Source organism: Amphiura filiformis, chromosome 3 (assembly GCF_039555335.1).
Source record: "Amphiura filiformis chromosome 3, Afil_fr2py, whole genome shotgun sequence".
NCBI lineage: Eukaryota > Metazoa > Echinodermata > Ophiuroidea > Amphilepidida > Amphiuridae > Amphiura > Amphiura filiformis.
The window spans coordinates 83,632,590-83,656,546 of NC_092630.1; the positions used below are offsets into that span (position 1 = coordinate 83,632,590).

At 36.0% G+C, this 23,957-nt stretch overlaps 1 protein-coding gene and 1 non-coding gene across 2 annotated transcripts; both read right to left on the bottom strand.

Annotated features, from left to right (window-relative positions):
• Positions 1 to 2,830: 2,830 nt before the first annotated feature.
• On the bottom strand, positions 2,831 to 21,661 carry LOC140149273 (solute carrier family 25 member 3-like). Its single transcript, XM_072171534.1, has 8 exons — positions 21,585 to 21,661; positions 21,294 to 21,460; positions 10,068 to 10,189; positions 9,067 to 9,246; positions 8,710 to 8,891; positions 7,717 to 7,889; positions 7,051 to 7,161; positions 2,831 to 5,089 (listed from the first exon to the last, which is right to left on the bottom strand). The coding sequence occupies exons 2-8, from the start codon at positions 21,451 to 21,453 to the stop codon at positions 4,917 to 4,919; spliced, it is 1,101 nt and encodes a 366-aa protein (XP_072027635.1). The 5' UTR covers positions 21,454 to 21,460; positions 21,585 to 21,661; the 3' UTR covers positions 2,831 to 4,916.
• LOC140149419 (small nucleolar RNA SNORA53) lies at positions 5,282 to 5,430 on the bottom strand. The gene has a single exon (XR_011858654.1). It is a non-coding gene; the product is annotated as a small nucleolar RNA SNORA53 (small nucleolar RNA).
• Positions 21,662 to 23,957: the final 2,296 nt, after the last annotated feature.

Consider the following 23,957-nt stretch of genomic DNA (forward strand, 5'->3'; position numbering starts at 1 on the left):
TTTATCCGGTGAAATTAAAAGATGTACCATTCGGCGATTTGTAGTCTGCCCACTTCAATGCCATAAAAGGTACATTCTATATCCTTCTTTTATATTCTCAAAACTACTATACTTGCAATACTATATACCACAATAATAATTCATCTTTTATCAACCAACCTGCTCATACATGCCAATGCCATGATATATAGTTAGGCCTACGTTTAATTATAATGTATTATTACATTAACTGTCTTATTAGTTTCATTTTTCTGATAGCGTTTCGTGTTTACTAGAATATGTACGTCTCTCCCACCCACTCTCTCCGTTTCTTACTCACTCTCTTCTTCTGTTTTTGTGACCGCCTTTAAATGAAAAGCTAGTAATTCCGGTAAAAGGTGATGCAACCATGTATGGTATTAACATGATTAAGCGACTCTTTGTTTGCACGCCCTAACTTTGGTATCTCGAGAGAGATATCGAAACCGGGATCGAAACATTGAATAATTTTGAAACAAGGGACAGAAAAAGAAGACATCATCGGCAAATGGGACCCTAGCATGCCTATTTCCTAGTTCAAATACAATATAGTGTATCCACATGTGTGATAGTGGCATATTCTGATTAATAACCCCATTTCTATAGGGTCTATGGTGAACCTCATTCATACAAACTTTAAGATAAGGATCGAATCTTCAGCTGGCTAATCAGCCTTTATCATCCGACCGAGAGATCATGCATTATAGTGGCACTCATTATTTTATTATTTTCCTCAGTTTTTTCTTATAATGTAGATAACTTTTTTTTTCTAAATGAAAGAGTCCCATTAGGCCTAATGAACTACTCTAGATTCGCATTGAACAAAAAAATCTATTAGGTAGTAATTAAGTAATAGAAAAGTGTGTTGCTGTTTTTCATTAACTGTAAATGGCACTTCTCCTCCCATTTCTAGACTATCCATATAATCATAGGTCGTGGAGGTAGCCTAATCAGTCAGTGTCAATTCTGTCGATTTAATTGAACTTTAAACTATTCTCCTATAGACAAATCTATCTTAGCCGTTCAGGTAAAAAATCAATCAAAGAATGCATGCGCTTCTTCATGAGACCCTACGAAGGCTTACACAAGCAGGAAATTATGGATATTTGACCATTTTGGTACTTTTCTCTGTACCTTTATAGAGCGAAATAATTAAATGTACTGTATTATGTGTGCCACAAATTGCTTGCTCCACCCTTTTTACCTGAAACGAAGGTATATTCGTCTCAGCTTTTTATAGGACCTTTTAGCTTGTCAACAATAGTAATACTTTAACTTAACTTTGACAGTGTACAAATGCGTGACCAGAAAAACGCGAATTGGGTCCTTTTCAGAAAATTACAAAATGTCGATGTTGGTGATTCTTCACGACTAAGAGCATGTGTTTGTATTGCACCATTAGTAAGTAATTAAGAAGCTTTTAAATGTTTTGATCAAGGAGATTCAATGGGACGAAAACAACCAACCTAAGGCTAGTCCTCGCATCCCTGTTTCTAACAAATTAGTAACAATAACATCGTTCTTTGATTTAAAAATGCTAATGGGCCTAAATAAACATTTTCAAATGTATATACAATGGAGTGCTTTGCCCGATGCATGCAGAGCAAACGTGTTTCGTTTGATTTACTCATGTCCCTGGATTTACGAACTCAATTGTCAATCATTATAGCAGGGGCATTATAATAGTCAGTCGCGTCGGGAAACTTGGCCTCAAAATATATATAAATCATCGACACATCCATGACATTATTACATCTTTTTACACTTTCGCTGGAGCCTTTATGGGGTTGGTTGATGTCTCCTGTGTGATGTGCCATCCGCCGCAAATCAATGAAGAAATATATGTTACGTGATGGGATGGCGCTATCGCTGTGTATGAACCGTCGCAGTAGAGAGGTGACCGTATTTGCCGGAACGGGTTTGGGTTATGGTTAGGGCTTCCGGCAAATGCGGTCATCGTCACTTGGAAGTTGGACTTCCGTCGCGGGTAAAGAGAGGGAACTGGCTGTCTGTCAGTCTGGCTGTCTGTCACGAACGGATCCAAGGGACTCAGTACCCTCCCCCTCTTAAAAAGGGGAACGGGGGAGACAAAAGGAGAGGGCCTTACTTTTCAGTATCGAAGTTACGTAATGATACTATGTCAATGGGATCACACATTTTGTAATGAACCACGATCGAAACGATCACCACACAAAAGTATATGGCACTCGAAGGCATACCAAAATAGCGTGATCCGGTAACCAAGAGAATTAGTAACAACTTTGATGCTGAATTATAGAAACAAATTACTGTAATTCCATCGGTCCTAAATATTGAGAACATTATGATCAATCATTAGAAATGTATATTGAAGTGATTGTGTTGTATTATTTACAATTTTTTTGTTCTGAAACAATTCGGGTATTCACAGCCATAATTCAGCTTAATGACTAAGTCTCAACCACTGTTCATTTGTATGCGGATATAATACGCATTGAACTACATACCACTACGCTGAAAAGTAGACCCACGTTCAAGAGCGCTATTAGTTGACCTGTCTGGTCTAAATTTTGTGTTTAAGAAAGTAAAAAAGTATAGGACTGGAATCGATAAATCGTGATGCTAATGGCGAAATGTCACAAGAAAATCTCAAAATGAAATATTTTGATATTAATCTGCGATGTTATAAGACCCGCCGATTACGAGCTGATCAAAATATAGTGGTAATTAACTACGACTATAAGCATGGGGTCTCTGTTCCTCAGCAGGTCCTATATTTCAACAGTAATTGAAGTTGACTTCTGAGAAAAATATTTGCATGACACAATCTCAATTTTTTTTCACATGTAAATTTATTCTGATATCTTTCCACAGCAAAATCCATAGTCTCATGTGTCAAGGTCAAGGGCTATCAGTAGGTATTCAACACAACAATCATTTCATCCAGTCTTTACACCATGGTCAACCTATTTCCATGTAATCTACTTTAAAAATGTGACAATATTTTCATAGCATTTGACTACTCGCATGCTATAAGCAGTAACAAATTGTTGTCTGCTGCATGTGAATCTATTTTCAAGTCAACTTTCAGATATTTCTTGATCTCATGGTTTCTTATATTTACCATATAATCTGAACACTTCAAGCCTAAAATTAAAATGGCTTACTGGTTTGTTAATTTCATTACACAATTGCACTTCTTTAGTCATTCAAAAATAACATTCTACTATACATACACGTAGAAATTTAACTTTACTAAAACGAAATGGTGTCCATGGTGTTCAGACTAGATGAAATGGGCTAATCCATACACTCACCCTATGGAAGATTTTGGAAATATCTTGGGAGTATAAATTGGAACAAGCACATTAACCAACTCTACATGAAACTCACCCTCCCTATGTGGATGGTTCAAATTAAATAGTTTTAGCGGGTGTATGAAATTCAAATGCAGCTCATTAATGTGTTTGTTCCATTTAAAATTCATACTCCCCCTGTAGGTGGCATTTCTAACATCTTTCGCAGGGGCAGTGTGGATTTGAAATGGAATAGGCCAATGTTTTACTTTCTATACAATATCATAAATAGGCACCGGTATTTATATTAATAAAACAATGACAAGGTTACTCTATAGGCTTTGTAGGTCAGGATTATAAGTGTTTTTGTTATTGTTTCAATACTTTCTTGATTCTCAAAATATACATGAACAAAAAAAAATACAACAGATATGCAAAAATAAAACAGTAATATGGTTGGGGTTTGAGGACAATAATAACATGTTTAAAGAATGTGGTTTAGTCCTGGTAGCAAATATGCTTCAACCTGATTGAAAGACTAATTTGCCTTTGGAATGCTGTTATTTACTGTAACGTTCAAAGAAATCAATGAACGGTAAATTCCTCTAACCAAATATCACTAGCTTTATCAACAAATTGTATGCAAACAAATGCTTCACATTTTACATGAGCTATTGAACAAATGTATAACAACAACAAAATCAGCAAAATGATTTAAGCTACCGTACATGTATAAAAAACCAATTAACACTTCAAAATTATCTGCATGCGCAAATGCTCATGTATGCCAAGTCTACTACCCTGAGCTCATTGTATTTATATATTATTTTTGTGAAGTGCACACTGGTAATTCATTTGGTTCACATGAACACATGCAATGACCCCCTGGAACAGAAGGTGCAACTAATGTTGCTTCAGCTAAGTGTTGTGTTAACTTTTCATAAATTGTGAATGGTTATCACATGTACGGTCATTCCTGATTACTTTCTTAATCACAAGTTTGTTTTCATTTGCACACAGTGGCTTTAAAATACAACTTAGGTCATTTTGTTGTTTATCCAGCCTGAAGACCAGGCAGGTAGGTTCATTCTGTAGATTTAGTTTGAAACAAAATGAACTCATCAATGCCCTCCCACAACTCAATGACATACTGTACAGCACGATATTCAAGCAGTATTAAAATTTCACAATTTTCACAGTTCGTGGTTTCTTTTATTAGCAGTTCGTGGTTTCTTTTATTAGCAGTTGGAAACCGCTACACATAAATGCATAATATATTCAAGCAAAATATTTTGTTGGCTTTTAAATCTGTGATTCTGAAATTTACCGCAAAAATAAAAACCTTGCCAAAATTTCAACTTATACAGTACTGCCGCAAAGCCACTGTGTCCATTAAAAGTTTTCACACTACACACTCTGTCTGTGACAATTTTGTATTGCTACATTCATGGTTTAAGTATAAATTTCTGGCTACCTGTTTGGTATATAAGAATACTGATTATTGCATATTGGTGCTGTAAATTGAACAAGATAACCTTGTGCACATATTTATGTTAACTAGTTGTTGGAATGCCATGTATCAAGTACTCCCCTTGTCAACATATTAATTAATCTACTGTCCACTTAGTTGGTCGCCGCTGTTTTGGCCTCTAGCTTACGTCTCAGACTCTCTGGCATCTCAGGTGGTGGTGGACGTGGCAATTTGAAGTAGACCTTGACTGAATCATAGATGAACCATTGCAGGGCAGTCAGTGTACCAATCATGATGATACGTGGGAATAGACCCTTCCACAAACCTGGAAACAAACACAGAACATGTTTTAATAGCAATTGGGCAAAGTACTTTCAACTGTAAATAAGATTCAACATTATGCAAATATCTGTCCCCAATACAAGCCTTGGCCATGGATGTTGAATGATGAACAACCTTAACAGAGCACACAGATCATACAGTAGAACACTGCAGACTGCATACACCTGTACCAGGCAGTTGCTTCATACATGACACTAATTAGCTCACAATGGAGGTATATTTCTCTCACACGCCAATGACTCAAGCACTCCCGATGGAACACAACATTGACAGTGTTGCTGAGCAGCTATTGCCACCCCAGGAGCGGATCTAAGGGAGCGTGTAATTCATATCCTAACCCTACACATATAATTGACCCTTTGCACGGCCATCACAAAACAAGGCTCTACCCCAAACTTATATGCCATAATTACTGTGTACACTTGTAAAAGCCTTCTAGCATGTTGCTAGAAAAGCGCTACAAACAAAAGTGCACCTATTTCATAGAGAACTTGGTTTTGGGAGCAAGATAGCGGATCCGTGAAAAGAGTCAATGTATACTAATTACAGCTGATTATTATTCAACAAATTTATGAACTCAGCATTGGCTGGACGGACTTTGATCAATCATGGAAGCAGTTACTCGATTTCCTTTTTTATACATACAATCTTTGCATCACTGTAATTCCAACACAGACATGGTCTTCAAATGATTTTAGAGTTAACATTTTGATTCTAAAATCATATTTTTCTTTGAAGATCATTCAACTACATGTAACTTAGATATAACACAGAGCCATGTAAAGAGAGGATCCTGGATAAGTGATAAAAACCAATATCATATTGGAATGTCACTGACAACTTGTTTATGAAAAGTTGGTAAAACATTGTTAAACATGTCTTTTTATGAAATTTTAGTTTTGACAGCTAAAGGGTATACGAGGTATTGTTGGTCGAAGCAGTCAATTTTCACAATCTGAATCAATATATTATTGAAAAATAACACTTTGGTGTTTTGCAAAAGTTCATTCTACAAATCATATACTTTGAAAACTTGCTTAATTTATTGTTGTTAATGAGTTATGTACGTTTTACAAAAGTGTTGTTGTTTCAGCCCTCTTTACAACATAACTCAAGAACAACAGGACCTAAAAAAGTATATCTGTGATATTTAAATTCTTCTACACACTCGCTATGAATTGAGCAATGCAATTTTTGCTAAAGCTCACTACCATTCGCAAGATGCTGTGAACTACTTCTTTTTCTGCTGCTTTGACCAACAATACATCGTATACCCTTAAGTTTGTTCGGTTTATATAAGACTGAAATTATTCGGCTTTTGTTACTGCGTGCAAGTCCCAACTCACGCTCGTGTAAATTTGCATAAGCGTGCACTAGTCACGCATTACGCAACGCACATCTAGCGTAAGCATTGTGCCCAACAGTGTGCACGCCATTCTATATCAATACACAGTGTTATGAGTCTTTCTTTTTTCCGCCTTATATAAGCCGAACAAACTTTAATAGATTTCCCCCATAGTATTGCCAGCCAAGCCTTGAAATAAGCAGACTGGAACCAGGAGCAATTTGTTTTTGAACATTCATGACATTGCTCCTGGTTCACTGGGATTTTACCAGAACCAGGAGCAATTTCTGGAGAAACAGGAGCAATTTTCAAAAAGTAATCCTTTTCTGCATACATGTATACAATAGCAGCACTACTGCATCAAGTGCAAAACTGGAACCAGGAGCAATTTGTTTTAGAAAATTGCTCCTGGTTCATGTGAATTTTATAAGGACCAGGAGCAATTAGTGGCTTTACGAGAGCAAATTTGCTCCCTGCGCCCGCTTATTTCAAGGCCTGTTGCCAGCATGCTGATAGGCTTTTTAGCCTGGCTTGAACATTATGTTTGAGGACCCATACAAGTCTCAGCACGGCCCAACAGTTTAGACAAACAAACTTACCAGCCATGCCCAGCTTGCGAGCTGCTTCTACAGGTGTGCTTCCTGAATCCTGGTTCAGCTTAGATACCACAGTGTCAGCCGGGTGAGATACAATAGCACAGAATACACCAGCTGGTAAAACAAACAAAAATACATCAAGTTCAAAATTATCAGTATGTTCTACGAGATCTCAGCAAGCGTACTGGCAATGCATTGCACAAAAAGAACCGTTTCACGCCTTGGTCACACGATGCTACCCAGCTTGTTCATCGAATGAGGTGCTGATCGGCAACACATGCTAAAGAAAGAGTTTCTAGTCAAGTATACTGTATATTTTACTGAGTGCATAATACACTTATAGGATGTACCTTCTGCGTCAGCGTACTTTTCATAGAATAACACGATCGCGCGACCTGCATGACCGAACCTTGACCTTGCCTAGCAACGACCGTGTGATTGGTCAAGTCTCAAAAGCTGTATTTGCGTAGTACGCTCGGCGCAAATAACTGTGCGTACCCAAGTTGGCTCTCATGATCGAGAATTTAATATTTTGGCTATAGCATAATATAGTATACACGAACACAACGACATGAAAATTTTCTAATTTTCTCCATGAGTACAACAATGTTTAGGATATATAATACAAAATCATTTGTACTTTGGCAAATAACACTTGAACATACATACCAATGTAACCGGCAACAAATGTTACAACCAGCTGCTCTGATTTAGAGCAATCTGCTCTAGGCTTGGGCACTACATATTTGTACAGAGCCTCAACTGTCCTCTCAAAGCAGGCAAATTTCATCATAGTGTATGGGATTTGTCGAAGCCAAAGTGGAGGAAGACCCTTGTAGAACCTGTAAGAACATGTTTAATAGGAAGGGAAAATCAATAATGAATACTTCTGATGGGGTGAGGTGCATGTAAAATGTCATATTGCCAGCATATATAGCATTAACATTTTAAAACCAGATGACTGGAATATGCATTGTAAAGCCAATGAATGGTTGACACCATGATGGTTAAAAGCTAAGGTATGACTTCAAAGGCCAACCACTGGTCAACTGGAAAGACCTGGCAGTTTAACCAAGTTCTGTTGTACAATCATTTTACATTATGCATGAGGGCTTGCTTGGAAAGCTGTGCTAGCTATTGAAGCAGTTGAAATCCCTCAATAAATATTTCACAAATCAAACAATTTACTGTTTGGACTTAAATATGCTTTTACCAGCTCATGCATTTAAAGGTGGTACTACACCCCTTGATAAATTTGTGACTATCTCTACATTTTTCTCAAAAACACACTAGTAACAAAAGTTACGTATAGGGGCAAGGAATCCAGTTACTACTGGAATTTCAGTGACTCAAGACATGTGGTATGTTATTTATGATAAGAAAAGAGGTACCGCTAGAACGTACCTCATTTCTTAACATATATAATGAACCATTTCAGTGAAGTAATTGGATTCATTGCCCCTATACATAACTTTTGTTACCAGGTGTAGTTATTTTTTGAGAAAAATGCAAAATTAGTCACAAAATTTATCAAGGGGTGTAGTACTTACCACCTTAAAGCAGATAGATGTATTCTTCTTGAATGATAATATTATTGATCATCTTCATCAAGATTTACATTGTACAGTTAAATAACAAAATAACCTGGAAATTATTTCTTACCCTCTAAGTCCTTCTTGTGCTTTTAGCTTGGGGAAACCTTCCCTCAATGTATTTGCCCATCCAGGCTGTGTTTGGATCCGGACCTTGCATGCTTCCATAGGTGCCAAGGCTATATCGGCAAAGAATTCGGCACTAGCACTAGCAGCGAGGTACAATGATGTGCGATAACTGAATGACCTTTCCTGCAATGTATTTGAAAAAATTGTTTCGTTTTGTTATCATTATTCAGAAAAGTATTCATCACTTATGTAGCATCGTATGACGACTTATTTCTATTGCAGTTACATTCTGTGTTCTGTTGTTGAATGTTTAAAATCTTTTAGACGCTTACTAAGTTTAGACGCCATTATTCCTTACCTCTCCGATTAAATCACTGTAAAAGATTTTGAAGACCTCATAGAAGCCAAATTTACAAAGACCTTGCATGGAGTAACCAATAAGTGTAGGGGCCCATCCTTTAGCTAAAGCTCTCACACCTTCCTCTTGTATCGTCACCCTGAAGCCAGTGAAAATACCCTGGTACTTGCCTGGGTCAACCTGCAAAACAAAACAGACAATGTCATGTGCTGTCAACTGGAAACCAGTGTCTATCAGGAAACTCGATAGAAATATGTAGACTTTTAACTCTGCACAACAAGAAATTATCTTTTGTTCAAGTGGTCGCATTTCTAAACATGATTAAGCATATAAACATGCAAAAAAAAAAAAAAAAAACAATTTGTTAGGTGCAATTTGATACCTTAGTGTAAAAATAATTCCAAAAATTTATGACATTGAAATATACGCTTTGATGGGTATCAACCATGCACAATGTTTGAGATCAAAACTGACAAAAGACAGCCCATGTCAGGTGAGTGAAACATCTCAGGCTAAGCTGAAAGAAATGAGCACTTCTTTTTATGTGCTGTTAATATATTCATGCCTGAAATAAAGTAAAAAATGGAAGTGATCCAACTATCTATTCAATTTGAATCCCATACTTCCTCTATACTGTGGTTAGCTTCGGTAGTGACGTAGGTACATATTTCGTTGTGTGTAGAATCAAACCGTGTGCTTTCACACAGAACATATACACCCACATTCAAAATCACTTCATTTGTGTTTTACTGATTTTGTTTCATAGACAGGTTTATTTCGAACTAAGTTACCAGATCTTAATTTGGTCAGCGGCACTAGCTTTTTCTGCGTTACCGTTAGTATAACGTTAGTTGGTGGTTGGTGCATGTACTTACACTTTTACATACGCGATCAAAGTGGTGCATACATCCGAGAAATACAGCACTTACTGAACTTCAAAGCTAGTGCCACTGACTGGATGGAGGTAATGAAATAGACTATCTACATAATCAAAACTTTACCTGAATTCTGCATTTGACTAAATCAAGGGGTACAATAGCAGTATGTGTAATACCACAGCTTAGAATACCACCAAAGCCACAAAGAGCGTAGTATTTGCTTGATCCAAACTCGCAGCTCACCTCTGCAATGGGAGAAAAAATGATCAAATGATACAAACTGTGTTCAGTTTAGATTCCACTACCAGGTACTGTAAACTGAAAAAACTAACAAAGTCTGTCAACTGCACTCAATCCAAAAAAATATATGTGGGCCTGCAAGACTGCAAGAATTTGGCGTTCTCATTTTGCATGTCTTGTAATCCAAAAGCAGTGTTCGATTTACCAGAAAAAAGTTACTTGCATTTGTGCAGGTAACATAGAAAATCTACCTGCACAAAGTGAAAGTAACTTGCACACAATTTAACCATATAAATAGGGATGACCAATGAACCATCAACTTGATTAGAACACTCCCATAGACATGCAGGGAGCTCAACTGTGCACTGCTTGCACAGACATTTCTAAATTGATCTCATTCTTTTAATTTTCAATATTTTTCTGTAAAAATTGGGGAAGTTACTGCCAATTATATTTTGTAACTATCTTGCAAATTACAGCAACATAACTTATTTCGTTTTTCTGTAAGTGCGAGTCAAAATTGGTCCATCGCCACAGTGCGCTTAATTGCCAGTGGCTGAGTTCAGCACTGCTCAAGAATGGCACAAAATATTCATGTCAATAATTTCAGGTGAAAAACGTGGCCTACTGAGCTGAAATTTGGCAGAGTTGCCAGTAATACCTCTGTCATACCCTCTGTAAAAAGGTTAAAATATTGAACAAGTAGATCTTGAGTTACAAATTAAATCACCAGCTTTCCTTTGGAATTTCCATACTCCTTTCGAATCATGCTAAGAAGACACCTTTCTGAACATAAATGTGAAGTTTCGTGCTCATTTGATGTATTTTTCACCTGATTTCAACCCTAAACGTTTTGTTATATTTAGGCCCATACCATCTACAACTTGCTGCTGGCTATACCTTGTTTAGGACTTTCACCTGAATGTGCAACCATAACTGTTTCAAAATAGCCCGCGATAGTCATGCAGGTAACTCCGAGGTCAAGCATTGAATTGGTTTGAACAAAGATACTCATAATGTATTGAGTATCTTTGGTTTGAATGAGGAATACTACAGGAACCAGCGCCTTTTGTTAGAAGTCACACATGAGCATGATGAGTAAAGTGGATAATCTCTATTGTTGTGAATGAGTTAATGACCTTCAAAACTTAAGATTTTGTTTACATACACCTACTAATTGGTTATATTAAACCCAATAACATTGAAATTCTTGGTTGTGAAAAAAAAGTTCACCTTCTTAGTGCAATTTTGATTTTGTGCCATATCGGCTATCTTGAATGATTTTTGGCAAATGTCCTCTAAATGCATGATTTCAATGCCTCGGTTTGAAAAAATAAGTTATGCCAGTGACTAGATAAGTGCCATTTCATAAGAAACCCTTTGATACTTTCACAATATGCTTGTTTCATGTTTGCAAATATGTTAAAATAAAGAAATATATAAAGGTAAATATATGCTTATACCAATTTTGCTCACATTGCTATTTTTGGACCTTGCATTTTATTTCGTTCCAATGACCGGTCAGAATGGGAAACTTTGATAATTCATAATTCGAAAAGTTTTTGACCGATTTTGACCATTTAACCACCAAAATACTTCTGTTGATGAGTTCCACCCAGAAAACAATATTTTGTAGCAATAGGGTCAACATGAAATTTGGATGGTTATCCCTAATATAAAATAAGAAGTTTGTGCCGTGAAACTAAACTAATCATCTTTTTCACAGATGAAAGATAGAAATTGGTGTCATTTTGTAAGGGATATTTATATTACTTCTTTGATTTAGAGGCATGTTTTATGTTTCTGATTCCAACTGTGTAATTTACTGTGTAATTAGTACTACGGTACTAAAATTCTACATGCACTTGTGCAGGTACATTTGAAAAGTTACCTGCACAGAATCAAAGTCACCTGCATATGACAGCATTCAAGCTTTGACTTACATTTGGCGGACACGCGTGTGAAAAAAATATTTAGGGGTGAAAACAGTCAAAATTCCTGATTGCTTAAATGTTTCTAGGGGTAAAATGTCACATATTTTCAGATTTTGGCACTTAAAACCCCTTATTTTTCACTGATTTTGAAAAAATTCATTTTGGGTCCAATTTTGGCGAAAATGGCCGTTTTGGGGTGACACAAATTTTGACTTGCTAATTTCCTGTGAGTGTATGAACATGAAAACTACTGAGTAGTGCCTAATTTTTTATGCTAATTATGTGATAAAGGTACATTTGTGATATGGTCATTTTCACGGTAAAGGGTGTAACTTTGGATTTTTAACATTTTAATCCGTAGTGTTCTAATAAAGCCACAGAATTCCATGATTTTTGGCCACATAAGTCATCTAGTTAGCAGCTACCTTGGGTAGCATAATCAGCTTTGGGAGTTACTGCGCTCAGTTTTAGCAGGCTTAAATGTACTTAATATTGCCATTTTGAAAAACTATAAAAACAGTAACATTTTTTGTAAAACCCTGTGTTTTTTTCAGTTAGTTCATGGATAATTTTTCTTATCCTGAAAGTACAGTCATATGTTCAGTAAACACTGCCACATTAGATTTAATTGTGAACGGCCCTGTATTTTTGAGAACCGGACTTCGATATTTGTCGTTTCGAGGTTTCATTTTCCGTTAACAATTGTTAACAAACTTTGTGGGTGTAGCTTTGGTTCATAATTCTTGGTTATTTCTTCACTTCTTCTTGATTTATAACAGTTGTTATCTTAACTTGAAATGGGTAACAAAAATTAGCCGATTTGCAAGCTTTTAAAATTTTTATAAAATCTTGACTTCAAATAGCCGTTTTTCCGTTAACTTTTTTGAAGCCTCCGAAACAAACTGTTCAGCAAGCTTGTGCAAATATAAATAAAAGAGCTCATCCAATCTATTTATCAAAATGTAGCAAAGTAGATCCTCAAGTCACATGTTTTTAAATCGTGGAGATATATATCACCGTTTGAAAATGGGACCCAATACAAACTTTCCGTTAACAATTGAAGCCTCCGAAACAAATGAAGCCTCCGAAACAACAGTAAACTTAATTATCATCTATGCATATCTAAATTGGTGTGTTTCATACTGATATCTGCATTGTAATTATTACTTGATATGTGCAGAATGTCATAAATTTTAAAAAAATTGACATTATGGTTAATGTTTGAAAAATATACTGATACCTTAAAAAGCCTGTTTCGGAGGCTTAACATGCAAAAAACACCATACTTAACAAATGGGTGAAAAAATTAATGTGTGATAAATCTACAATATCTGCCGCATAGAATCATTGATTCAATACACACAAGAAAATAACAGCTTAGATGATCCCAACACTGTTGTTTTCAAAAAACTACTTCTGCAATGTTTAACAATTGTTAACATGAAGCCTCGAAACAAAAAAAAATGACTTGCTGTGATAATTTAATTTTTGTCACAACTGAAATTCAATACTTAGAAGCAAAGCATGAAAATTGGTAATTGTGATATTTTTTACCTATTTTTTATGTCAACTTGTAGTACTTAGCTAAATATTTTACTTTTATGATCACCTGTGTTGTTAACTGAAGCCTCCGAAACACAAATCGCTTGAATTGCCAATTCTAAAAATAACTCCAATTTCTGTGAAACTTGGATGGGAGGTTCCTTTCATCAAGTAGTATTTGTACATGAAGTTAGACATTCAAATTATTTTAGGAACCCAATTAAAACTTAAAAAATATGTTTAAGGTTTGGAAATTTCCATTGTAAATGACACTTGATGTTAAAAATGTTCAAAACTGCAATTACAAACATAGCAAAACATGGTATAAAATTTAACTTATATCTGTTGACTTACTTTGGAATGGAATTTCACATGTATTCCAGCTTTCATGTCAAAATTTTCTGAGGTTATGTAAAATACATTTTTCTTAGATTTTAACCAAAATGTTATGCAAATGTCAATTTTTTATTAGAAATCAAAAGGTTTAAGCCTTGAAACATTATTTTACTTGAATTTAAGTTGCTTCTATGCATGATTTCAGTAAACAGAAACATATTTAAGTGGTTTGAAATTTTGACCCTAAAAATCAAAAGTTACACCCTTTACCGTGAAAATGACCATATTCAAATCATTAAATGGGATAAATCTGTTTCTTTATTTTTGTAACAGGGTTAGAAAGTTGGGGGTCAGGGTGACAATTGATTTGGGAAAAAATGAAATTTTCGCCTAATTTTGAGCTTGAAAAAGCCATAACTCCTCAATGGTTTGAGCTATTGAGATGCTTTTTGTGTCTTTATGTTCAGTATTTCACTAGCTAAATAGTGGTATAAAACTTGACACAGTTGAATGTACTGACAAAAATTAAAGTAGTAATATGTTACCCCTACCCCTAACATTTCAAGTGGTGTGAAAAAATAATAAAGGCCTTCATAAAAAAATAAGTCCTTCAAAACTGTGAGGTTTAAGGCTAAACAAATATAAACTTGCTATAGCCAAGACCTCCCTCTAGAGCAAGTTTATGTTTGTTTAGCCCTGAGAGTCCCAGTTTTGAAGGACTTATTTTTTTTTATGCCCTAATTTTCGCTCAAATTTGAGGACTTGGGCAGAAATATGCCTGTACAGTGCTATGGGGAAAATTTTCAAGTTGACAATTATGCATTTTTTATGTCAGATTCAGTTTCTACACAAAATTTCACCCCAGAAAATGTTCCTTTAAGTAGGATATCTTTCACTTTAAGTTCCCACCATTCTGTCCGCCAAACGCAAGTCAAAGCTTGAACGCTGTCATATGTGGGGGTTGTTTATCGAACACTGTCCAAGAGGATTCAAAGGGAGCTCTTCAGATTATTACTAGCACTCCTAAATTTGGGTACCCTTCTGCCGACAAAAGTGCTCATGATAAATTCCCTACAGCATCCAAATACGCTGCCTAAAATTTAACCTTGAACTGCAGTCAAAAAAATCATAACCCTAATCTGGCGGGTAATTTAGAGGGTCATTTTCAGGCCTGGAAAAAATTGGCAATTTGGCAATCTCTTTGCCAGGAAATTCTGTCAAAAATTTGAAGGGCAATTTTGCTTTTCTGGATAGATCTATTGCCAGGAAATACACATTTTTTCCAGGCCTGGTCATTTTATTAAGAAATTTCTAGTTTAACTGGTGCATTGAATTTGAAAGTGTGGATTAGTACAATTGTCAGACAAAAATTCTGTAGGGGGCAGTTATTGGAAATGGGTGCCATACAGGTCAAATACGGCATTATTGGACTTGACTAACCAGAAACGGTAGAAATGCTTTATTCATTTAAGGAAAGTTTACTATTCACAGGAAATTGGTAAACCTACAGTGGCAGTGAGTCATAATTCTACTTTCCCATGACTGTCAGAAGGTCAGATCTGGTCCAACCATGCTATCAAAGGAAAGGTTACATTGCAAATCTGCACACATGTATGTATGCAGCCCAATTTTTTGTTAATTTTTCATGAAATTGAGGATCAAGTAAGTTCATTACTTATGCCTGGTGAATATAAATTCCACATTTCAAAGTCTTATGGGTGTAATATAATCAGGGAAGTGATGTAATTAAGTATATGGGCCCTTACAACTTGATGTCAAAAGTTACATACAGGGTGTCCCAGAAAAAATTACCGAGCAAATAAAATTGAACGTAAGTCGAGAAATAGACATCAGAATCAAAAAATTGAAAATGTATTGCATAGCCTATTTTATTGCGCATCACATATTAAAATTTTATTTGATTCGGTTGACTGGTTGCGAAGAAATTAACGATTACATAATGCGCGCATCAATGCAGTTCATTCCAAGTTTGATAAACAGGCGCTTTTTTCATACTCGCTCATCGCTTCCTAAAGTTTGTGTATCTCATTAAATTTAGTCCACATTATCTATTTTATAATCCGACGGTGTTATATTATTCATGCTTTCACTGAAGATGAATAACAGTTTGTCCGAAAAAAAACATTGATATCTGCAATTGGAAGCTTTCCAACTTTAATTCTTTAGGTTTTGCAAATATGTTATTTTTAACTTTCCAAAGAACATGAGCCAAGAATGACAATGATCAAGTGATTACAGCTTTACGTGTGATTTTGATACCATGCAACATTGATGTTGAAGTTTTAAAAGATTTAAACTTTGCATTACAATTTCTTGGAAATATTCCAAAAACATTAATGTGTGTGAGAATTTTTTTAAGCCAGCTGGAATTCTTTATGCAATAATTCTTTATGCAACGTTTTTTGAACGTTTATATCAACATTAAAGAAAAAAAGATATTTAACAGTACCTAGCATCATCTTACATGCAAGCTTTCATTTGCAATATCGTGCAGGTTTTCAAATGTGAACAAAACGTAATTAAATGTTTTGCAAGAAGCAGATTGTTTAAAAAGAACGAAAGGAATTTCAACGAACAAAATATGAAGCCCTTTGACCACTAGTGCGCATTGTGTTGAATGATCTTTCTTTCAAACTTGGAATGAAGTGAATTGACGCATGCGTTATGTAATCGGTCATTTCTTCGCAATCAGTCAACCGATTCCAACAAAATTAGCATAAGATGCAGAATAAGATGGGCTACACGCTGATTTTTAGATTTTTTGATTCTAATGTCTATTTTTCGACTTACGTCCAAATTCATTCGCCCGGTAATTTTTTCTGGGACACCCTGTATGACATGGTCTCAGATTTGAAGCAGGTTTCACTGCCAAAGTGTGTAAAAATTCACCCCAGAGTGAAAATAGCTATGTTTAATTTCTAAGGTGTCTTTTCTAGGGTAAAATTGTTTGTAGAACATGATTTCTTTATCAAAACGCGTGCATAATACATCGTTTTGCTACAAAATGTTGATTTGTGGCTGATTTTGCCCGAAAAACGCACTTTTTGGGTGACAAAAATTTTCACATGCCAACTTTGTATACTCATAGAGTCTACAATATACATAGATATGGCCCTTTAAAATGTTAACATATCAGCTGAGGGTACTATTTGATGGATTCAGGTATTTGTTTTGTGATTGACTTAATCATTTGCACGCCAGAATCATTCAAATATGACATGCCTCGTGACAATTGACATGCCAAAATAAGCCGTTTTGGCAAAAAATTGATTTGAAAATCATAACTCTATACAGGAAGGTGCTACAGTGATGGTTAACATACCAGTCTATGCAGTATTGAATGGGCTTTCATTTGATACCTAACTTTGTTCATTTTAACTAAGGGAAAGACTTGCAAAATGTAAAAATGTTTCCCTACCCCTTAAAATTTTGATGTGTGTAAAAATTCCCGCCATTTATAAAAATCGGGATTACAAAAAAACTACAAGAGCTATATAGGCTTGAAAAACTAATCAGTTATGCACAGTATAAGTTCCTACTTGGGTGTAACATTAATATCTTTTCATTCCTTCTCAATTTTCTTTTCTAATTTTTTTAACAATTTGTGACATCTGTAAATTACGTAAAATTTGGCATTTCGAAAAATCGCAACAAAAAAAAATATGAGGGCGACATGTTTAAAAAACTAATCAGTTATTCCCATGATACAGTACTACAGGGATATAGTACCAAACTTGTGCTAAAATGCATATTTTTTGAGTTCTAATTTTTTTAACAAATTGACTCGCCACCCCATTTTTGAGCAAAATCGGGAACAATTAGTAGGGGAGATTGGGGTTAGTTGAAACATTTTTCACAAAATCGTCTTTTTAACGCAAACCGATTACTTTCAAGAAACACTAACCATATCAGTATAAACATATACATACATGCTACAAATACAGCCTTAAACTTTATTAAACCTGCTTATGATTATTCATATAATCCAATTTGAAAATTTGAAAAAAGTGTTTCAACTAACCCCACCCCTGGGGTAAGTTGAAACATAGAATGAGGTTAGTTGAAACACGGCTTGTAAAAATTTCAAAATAATTATTATTGTGTTGTTAGGGTTATACTTCCCTTGAAGGCACCCTTTAACATACAATCAGTGTGAAAAAATGAATAAATAAATATGTGGGAGTGCGGGTCAATACTTTGGACACAAGGTGACGAGTGTCACCATGGACCAAAATATGAGAAGCCTAAAATATTATAAAAGGTACTTTCTGTGTGCACTTTTTGCTTGCATTATTGCTTTTTAACCATATTAAAGCAATATTGAAGAAATGGTAAACATGTTACAAATTTTTTAAAAGTCAAATTTTTAACCATATTTTTCTATGTGATTTTCACGTGTCAACTAACCCCACCTCAAAAGTTTCAACTAACCCCGATGCCTATTTTTACATTTCAAAGTTCATTACACAAAAGAAGAAATACAATAAAACTTTTATTTAACATTATTCTGGGACTTACTACTAGTGCTTATGATACTCAAAAAATAATCCCCTGAATCTTCAAACAACATGGAGATAACACTTCTTTTCCGAGGGGTATAAAAAATAGTCAGTAAGTCAAAAAACAGATATTCCTTTCTCAAGCCAACACTGGTGGGGCATCAGTGCTGTTGCTAATTTGGTGGATGACCCTTACTAATACCTATTACTAGGTGCCAGTATTTTACCAAATTAATTTTTTGTGTCAGAAAAAAATACGATGTTTCAACTTACCCCGCGTTCCAACTAACCCCAATCTCCCCTACCTGTAATATTGCGCAATCATGTGACCTATATTCAATGAGTGTGCACCAATCAGATGTCAGACTTGCACTACAACATGATGTGAGCCTTGCAGAGCCTTTATAAGTGTGCCAATAGAGTTCAAATATGTTGTGATGATGTTGTCACTTATGGATCTCATATTTTTATTTCCGTCAAAAGCATATGCCTCTACTGTAATGCTCATATCAGGAAAACAATGACAGATTTTATGCTTTCTGACTTCAGAAAAACTAATCAGTTATTCCCATGATACAGTACTACAGGGATATAGTATCAAACTTGTGCTAAAATGCATATTTTTTGAGTTCTAATTTTTTATCAAATTGACTTCGCCACCCCATTTTTGAGCAAAATCGGGAAACAATTAGTACCTGTAATATTGCGCAATCATGTGACCTATTCAATGTGTGTGCACCAATCAGATGTCAGACTTGCACTACAACATGATGTGAGCCTTGCAGAGCCTTTATAAGTGTGCCAATAGAGTTCAAATATGTTGTGATGATGTTGTCACTTATGGATCTCATATTTTTATTTCCGTCAAAAGCATATGCCTCTACTGTAATGCTCATATCAGGAAAACAATGACAGATTGTGCATTTCTGACTTCAGAAATGAATTCTGCACAAAATTTCAGTCTAGAAAACATATTTAAAACAATATTTTTTGAAACTTTATATTTTGCCATTTTTGGCAGTCAAACCTGCTTCAAATCTGAAACCGTGTCATATATTGCACCATTCTGTACCAAAAGAACAGATAGTTTTCATAGTACTGGATTGGAGACAGGACCACATAATCTTGCTTTGAAAACATAAAAAGCTTTGTCAGTCATAAGGTAGGCATGAAAAGGGGTAATTTATTTACCAGTAGCGAGGACCGCGAAATTGGATTTAATTTGAACAGTCCGCGAAATTTGACCGTGAAATCAGCAAAATCGGGGGTATTTAATTTGCACTGTCCGCAAAATTACGATGAAAGGGGTAGGCCCTACTTGGGAAAATCTAGTAATTTTAATAAAAATTTTATGTCAATATTTTAGTGTCACTGAAAAGGGGTGATGGAAATTCTAGTCATTGAAAAGGGGTGTTGGAAATTCTATTTCTAGTCACAAGAACTTGGGTTGTTTTTGGCACCAGGGGGTATCATGCGTGGCCAAAGATTCAAGTAACTAGATGGACGGCGGTTCTCGGATGTCGCGGTTTTCGACGCACTCTAAATGTTCACTGTACATACCAAGTTTCATGCCCATACAACCAATTTTATTAATTTGACCTTAGATGACCCTGGATGACCCCAAAATGACCTCTCTAAAATTTGGCTCTAAATGTTGACTGTACCCACCAAGTTTCAAGCCCATACGACCAAATTTATTAATTTGACCTGAGATGACCCCTGGGTGACCCTGGATGACCCCAAAATGACCTTCCAAAAATTTGGCTCTAAATGTTGACTGTACCCACCAAATTTCATGCCCATAAGACAATATTTAGTAATTTGACCTCAGATGACCCCTGGGCGACCTCTGATCGCCTCGTGAATAGGGTACATCTAACACAAGGAAAATTAAAGAAAAAGGGTATACCTTGTACAATAAATCAGTGTTTTGGGTCCTTTGAGACAAATGTAGCATGGAATAAAGGTTAAAAGTTATGAACTTTTGTCTTTTGTGTTTTCCCAGTTATCATGACGTTTACGTTTACGTTGAATACTTAGCAGGATCCATCAGATTGGACGTGAAGCCAAGGGTGACTAATGATGATCAGGTGCAGTGCAGACAGGTGAAGGGTTTAAGAGTCAAAATATGATTTACTTGTTTCTAATGGGGACAAAAATAATGTCAACACTTCTTTCTGAGGCTATAAAATTGCAATTGTCATACTTTAGGGGTGCATTTTCAGACCTCGTAAATATTATATACTTGTTTTAAAGGGTGCTATATGAGACTTCATGGCCACGCATGATACCCCCTTGTCAATGACCAGTCCCCCCCCCCCCCACCCCGGGTTTTTGGCCAAATTTTGTCCTTTGACCTTGACCTTGATTTTGCATGAAAAAGGGGGTAAATTTGATAAAAAAATCATTGCAAAGCAGGGGGTCTTTAAAAGATTTTATAGTAACTCTGTCTCTGATGGGAGGGGATGATGGTTGCCAACTTTTGTGTTGAGTTGGGGGCCGGGAACAACACTTGGCTTAAAAATTTACAAAACTTTAAAAAAAACTAGGGAATCCCTGCCTATGAGCCCCGCCTACAAAAGTACGTCATAAATTGCCGGTCAATACGTCATCAATACCGGCATTTCCCTTTCACATGTCTCATGCATGCATGCATGGATGGGCCATGGTCTCTGTCACATCATGTTTTAACAATGCTGTAAAATTCAAGAAAATTTTATCTTTAACAAACAATAAATTCGTTGATACAAAAAAGGTAAAATTAACACTCAGCCTACCCTCCGTAGCTGCAGCAGAAATGCTTCTTGGTGTGGTTATTTGTGAATTTGTTGGTACCGGTGACACCGATTGAGAAGACACAGCTTCACATTTTGCCGGTGTGACGAATGGGTTGGTGAAATGGTTGCGTTTCGAGTGCTCAAATAGCGTCGAAAACATTTTGGATCTGAATCAAAAGGATAAGCATAAGAGAAATGTTTATTGACTTTCATAAAATCAAATTATGACAAATATAATTACGATCTATTCGGTAATTAAAATCACAAAAAGTGCCTTCTATCTCCACTCACCTTGTTCAGTGATCGCGTGCCGGTGTAAGGAACGATTGATCGATGTATCGGAAATGACGTCAAAATTACTGTCCTTGTTCAGCTTTTGTTTAATTTTTATATAATTAATCTACCATTCTAATTTATTCATTTTTGCTTATCAACTTTAAAATTTTTAATTTCAATGAAATATAATTTATTTTGTATAATTAGCTTAGTTCATTGGTTTTAACCATATAAATACTACGTTTAAAGAAAATCTAGTTGTTTAGTCGTGTTCTCAAATGCTAAGAAAATTTGTCAAATTTAGTGATTTTAAGCCTAAGCGCTGGTACCCCAGCGGGTACCTGGTACCAGTGGCATATAGGGGTCGGGGGGCACTTCAATATGAAATGGATATAGGTGTAGGGCTGGCACTTTCGCACTAAGGGGCATTCGGTGAGAGCAAAATGTAAAAAAATATGAAGTCATTGGGTGAGAGCATGATTTTTGGCATTCGGTGAGAGCAAAATGTAAAAAATATAGGGTCATTGGGTGAGAGCATGACCTTTTTTTAAATGGAATCTTTGGGTGAGAGCCAAAACAACACCACAAAAACCTCGAAAATTGAATTTCTAATTCTAAATGGCTTCAAATGTCATTGTTTTTTCAAAATAAGTAACAAAATCAGTGATGAAAGCGCCGGTTGCTGAAATTGAACTTGTAAGGGTCTTTGGGTGACAGATCAAATGGAAAAATAGGGGGTCTTCGGGTGACAGAGCATGTGTTTGTAAAAAAATATGGGGTCTTTGGGTGACAGCGATGCTGAAAAAGGGGGTCTTAACAGCCCTACATACGCGTCACCTCCAAAGTTGGATGTGCCCCTTGGTTGGAGGAATGAAAAAATTAAACGCTTTTATAGGGGTAAATTTGGCATCATCAAGTCCAAAATCAATACGATTGATATAAGTAATCGTCATGATCGTTAACATGTTATAGAACAAACTCCTGTGACAGAACATTGCTAAAGATATTTTCAACGTACCTTGCATTCTTTTGCTCCGTGTATTTTGAACAGTTAATCTCAAAATGCCAAATCTAAACGTGGTAAATCTAGACCTCATGATATATATATATCGTGATCAGCATCACCCCACCCCCCCCCACCCGCTTTGGCTACATAATGTCAGGGCTTCGAAATCTTATCAAGGCGATGTAAGAAGTGCAGGGTCGTGCGGTAAGATTGGCTACATGATGTGTTTTAAATTTTTAGATTCTGATGCCTATTTCTCGACTGATGTCCAAATTCATACCGGTATTTTTTTTTCTGGGGACTGTAATCCTCATATCCCGATGTGGTATACCCGTACTGGGCGAGTCGGTGGAACGGTCCTTCTGATCACAGTAATACAAATCATTATGGCATTTTTTTTCTTCTTTTTTTTCTTCAGTTTTTGTTGTTTTTTTAGAATTTATTTCAGCATTTTCCAAAAATTTCAAAATAAAACGGGGTGTAGAACCCCCCTAAATCGATCAATTTTGGGCGATTGGCTATTTGGGCGACATTTCACGGCTAATACCCGCGACTTGGGCTAAAAAGTTTTGGCAACCCTGCAAAAACATTGTTGGTACTGGAGTATCTTGGAAAGACAAGAAACAGGTTGGGTCCTGAATAAGATTAGCACAGACTTAAACATCAGAAAGTCCATCATTGAGAGGAAATTGCGCTACATTTTCACAGAAAGGATGGTGGAGTTGAAAGCCATCGTGGAAGGGGACGTCCATCAACATGAAGAATGTTTCATCACACGGAATGTATGGTGGATCATGGCGCGATGGCGGACTTGTGAAGACCACTAGCACTAGCAGCGCAATCCATATCCTGCGCCATCTGACCCAGAGAAGAAGATTAAAAAAATGTAACAATCTATGGTACGGAGAGTAAGGCCAATTTCTGGTCTAACTAAGATGCACTAGACGAAGTTTTGGATGAGAAAACGGACATTTTGATGAGAAACGGCCAAAATGGTGAGAATTCTTTTGGATGAGAAAATAATAATGTTTATTTTGAGCTCAGCGGGGATTATCAATTCTCACCAGTTTTAATAAGACAATAATGATTGACACATACATCAGGAAGTTTCTCATCCAAAAGAATGAGAAAATTTAAATTCTCGCCATTTTGGCCGTTTCTCATCAAAATGTCCGTTTTCTCATCCAAAACTTCCTCTAGTGATGGTTGGTTGGTTGGTTGGTTGGATATCCCGCCTTTTATCAGGCGCACCACATAAAATATGTGTAGTTTTGAAGATAAACATTAAAACACCGATGCATATACGAAGACAATCCAGGGTTGTCAAAACCTGAACAAATCAAAAAAACAAGACGTTTGCCACACCACCACAACATTGTTCA

Bases quoted from the DNA above. Each gene is read 5' to 3' on its own strand.
- LOC140149273 (XM_072171534.1), bottom strand. From the start codon at position 21,453: ATGTTTTCGACGCTATTTGAGCACTCGAAACGCAACCATTTCACCAAC. The intron at 10,190-21,293 runs GTAGGCTGAGTG...CTCCCATTGCAG, and splicing joins TTCTGCTGCAGCTACGGAGG to AGGTGAGCTGCGAGTTTGGA. The intron at 5,090-7,050 runs GTAAGTTTGTTT...GTTTGTTTCCAG, and splicing joins TCGCAAGCTGGGCATGGCTG to GTTTGTGGAAGGGTCTATTC.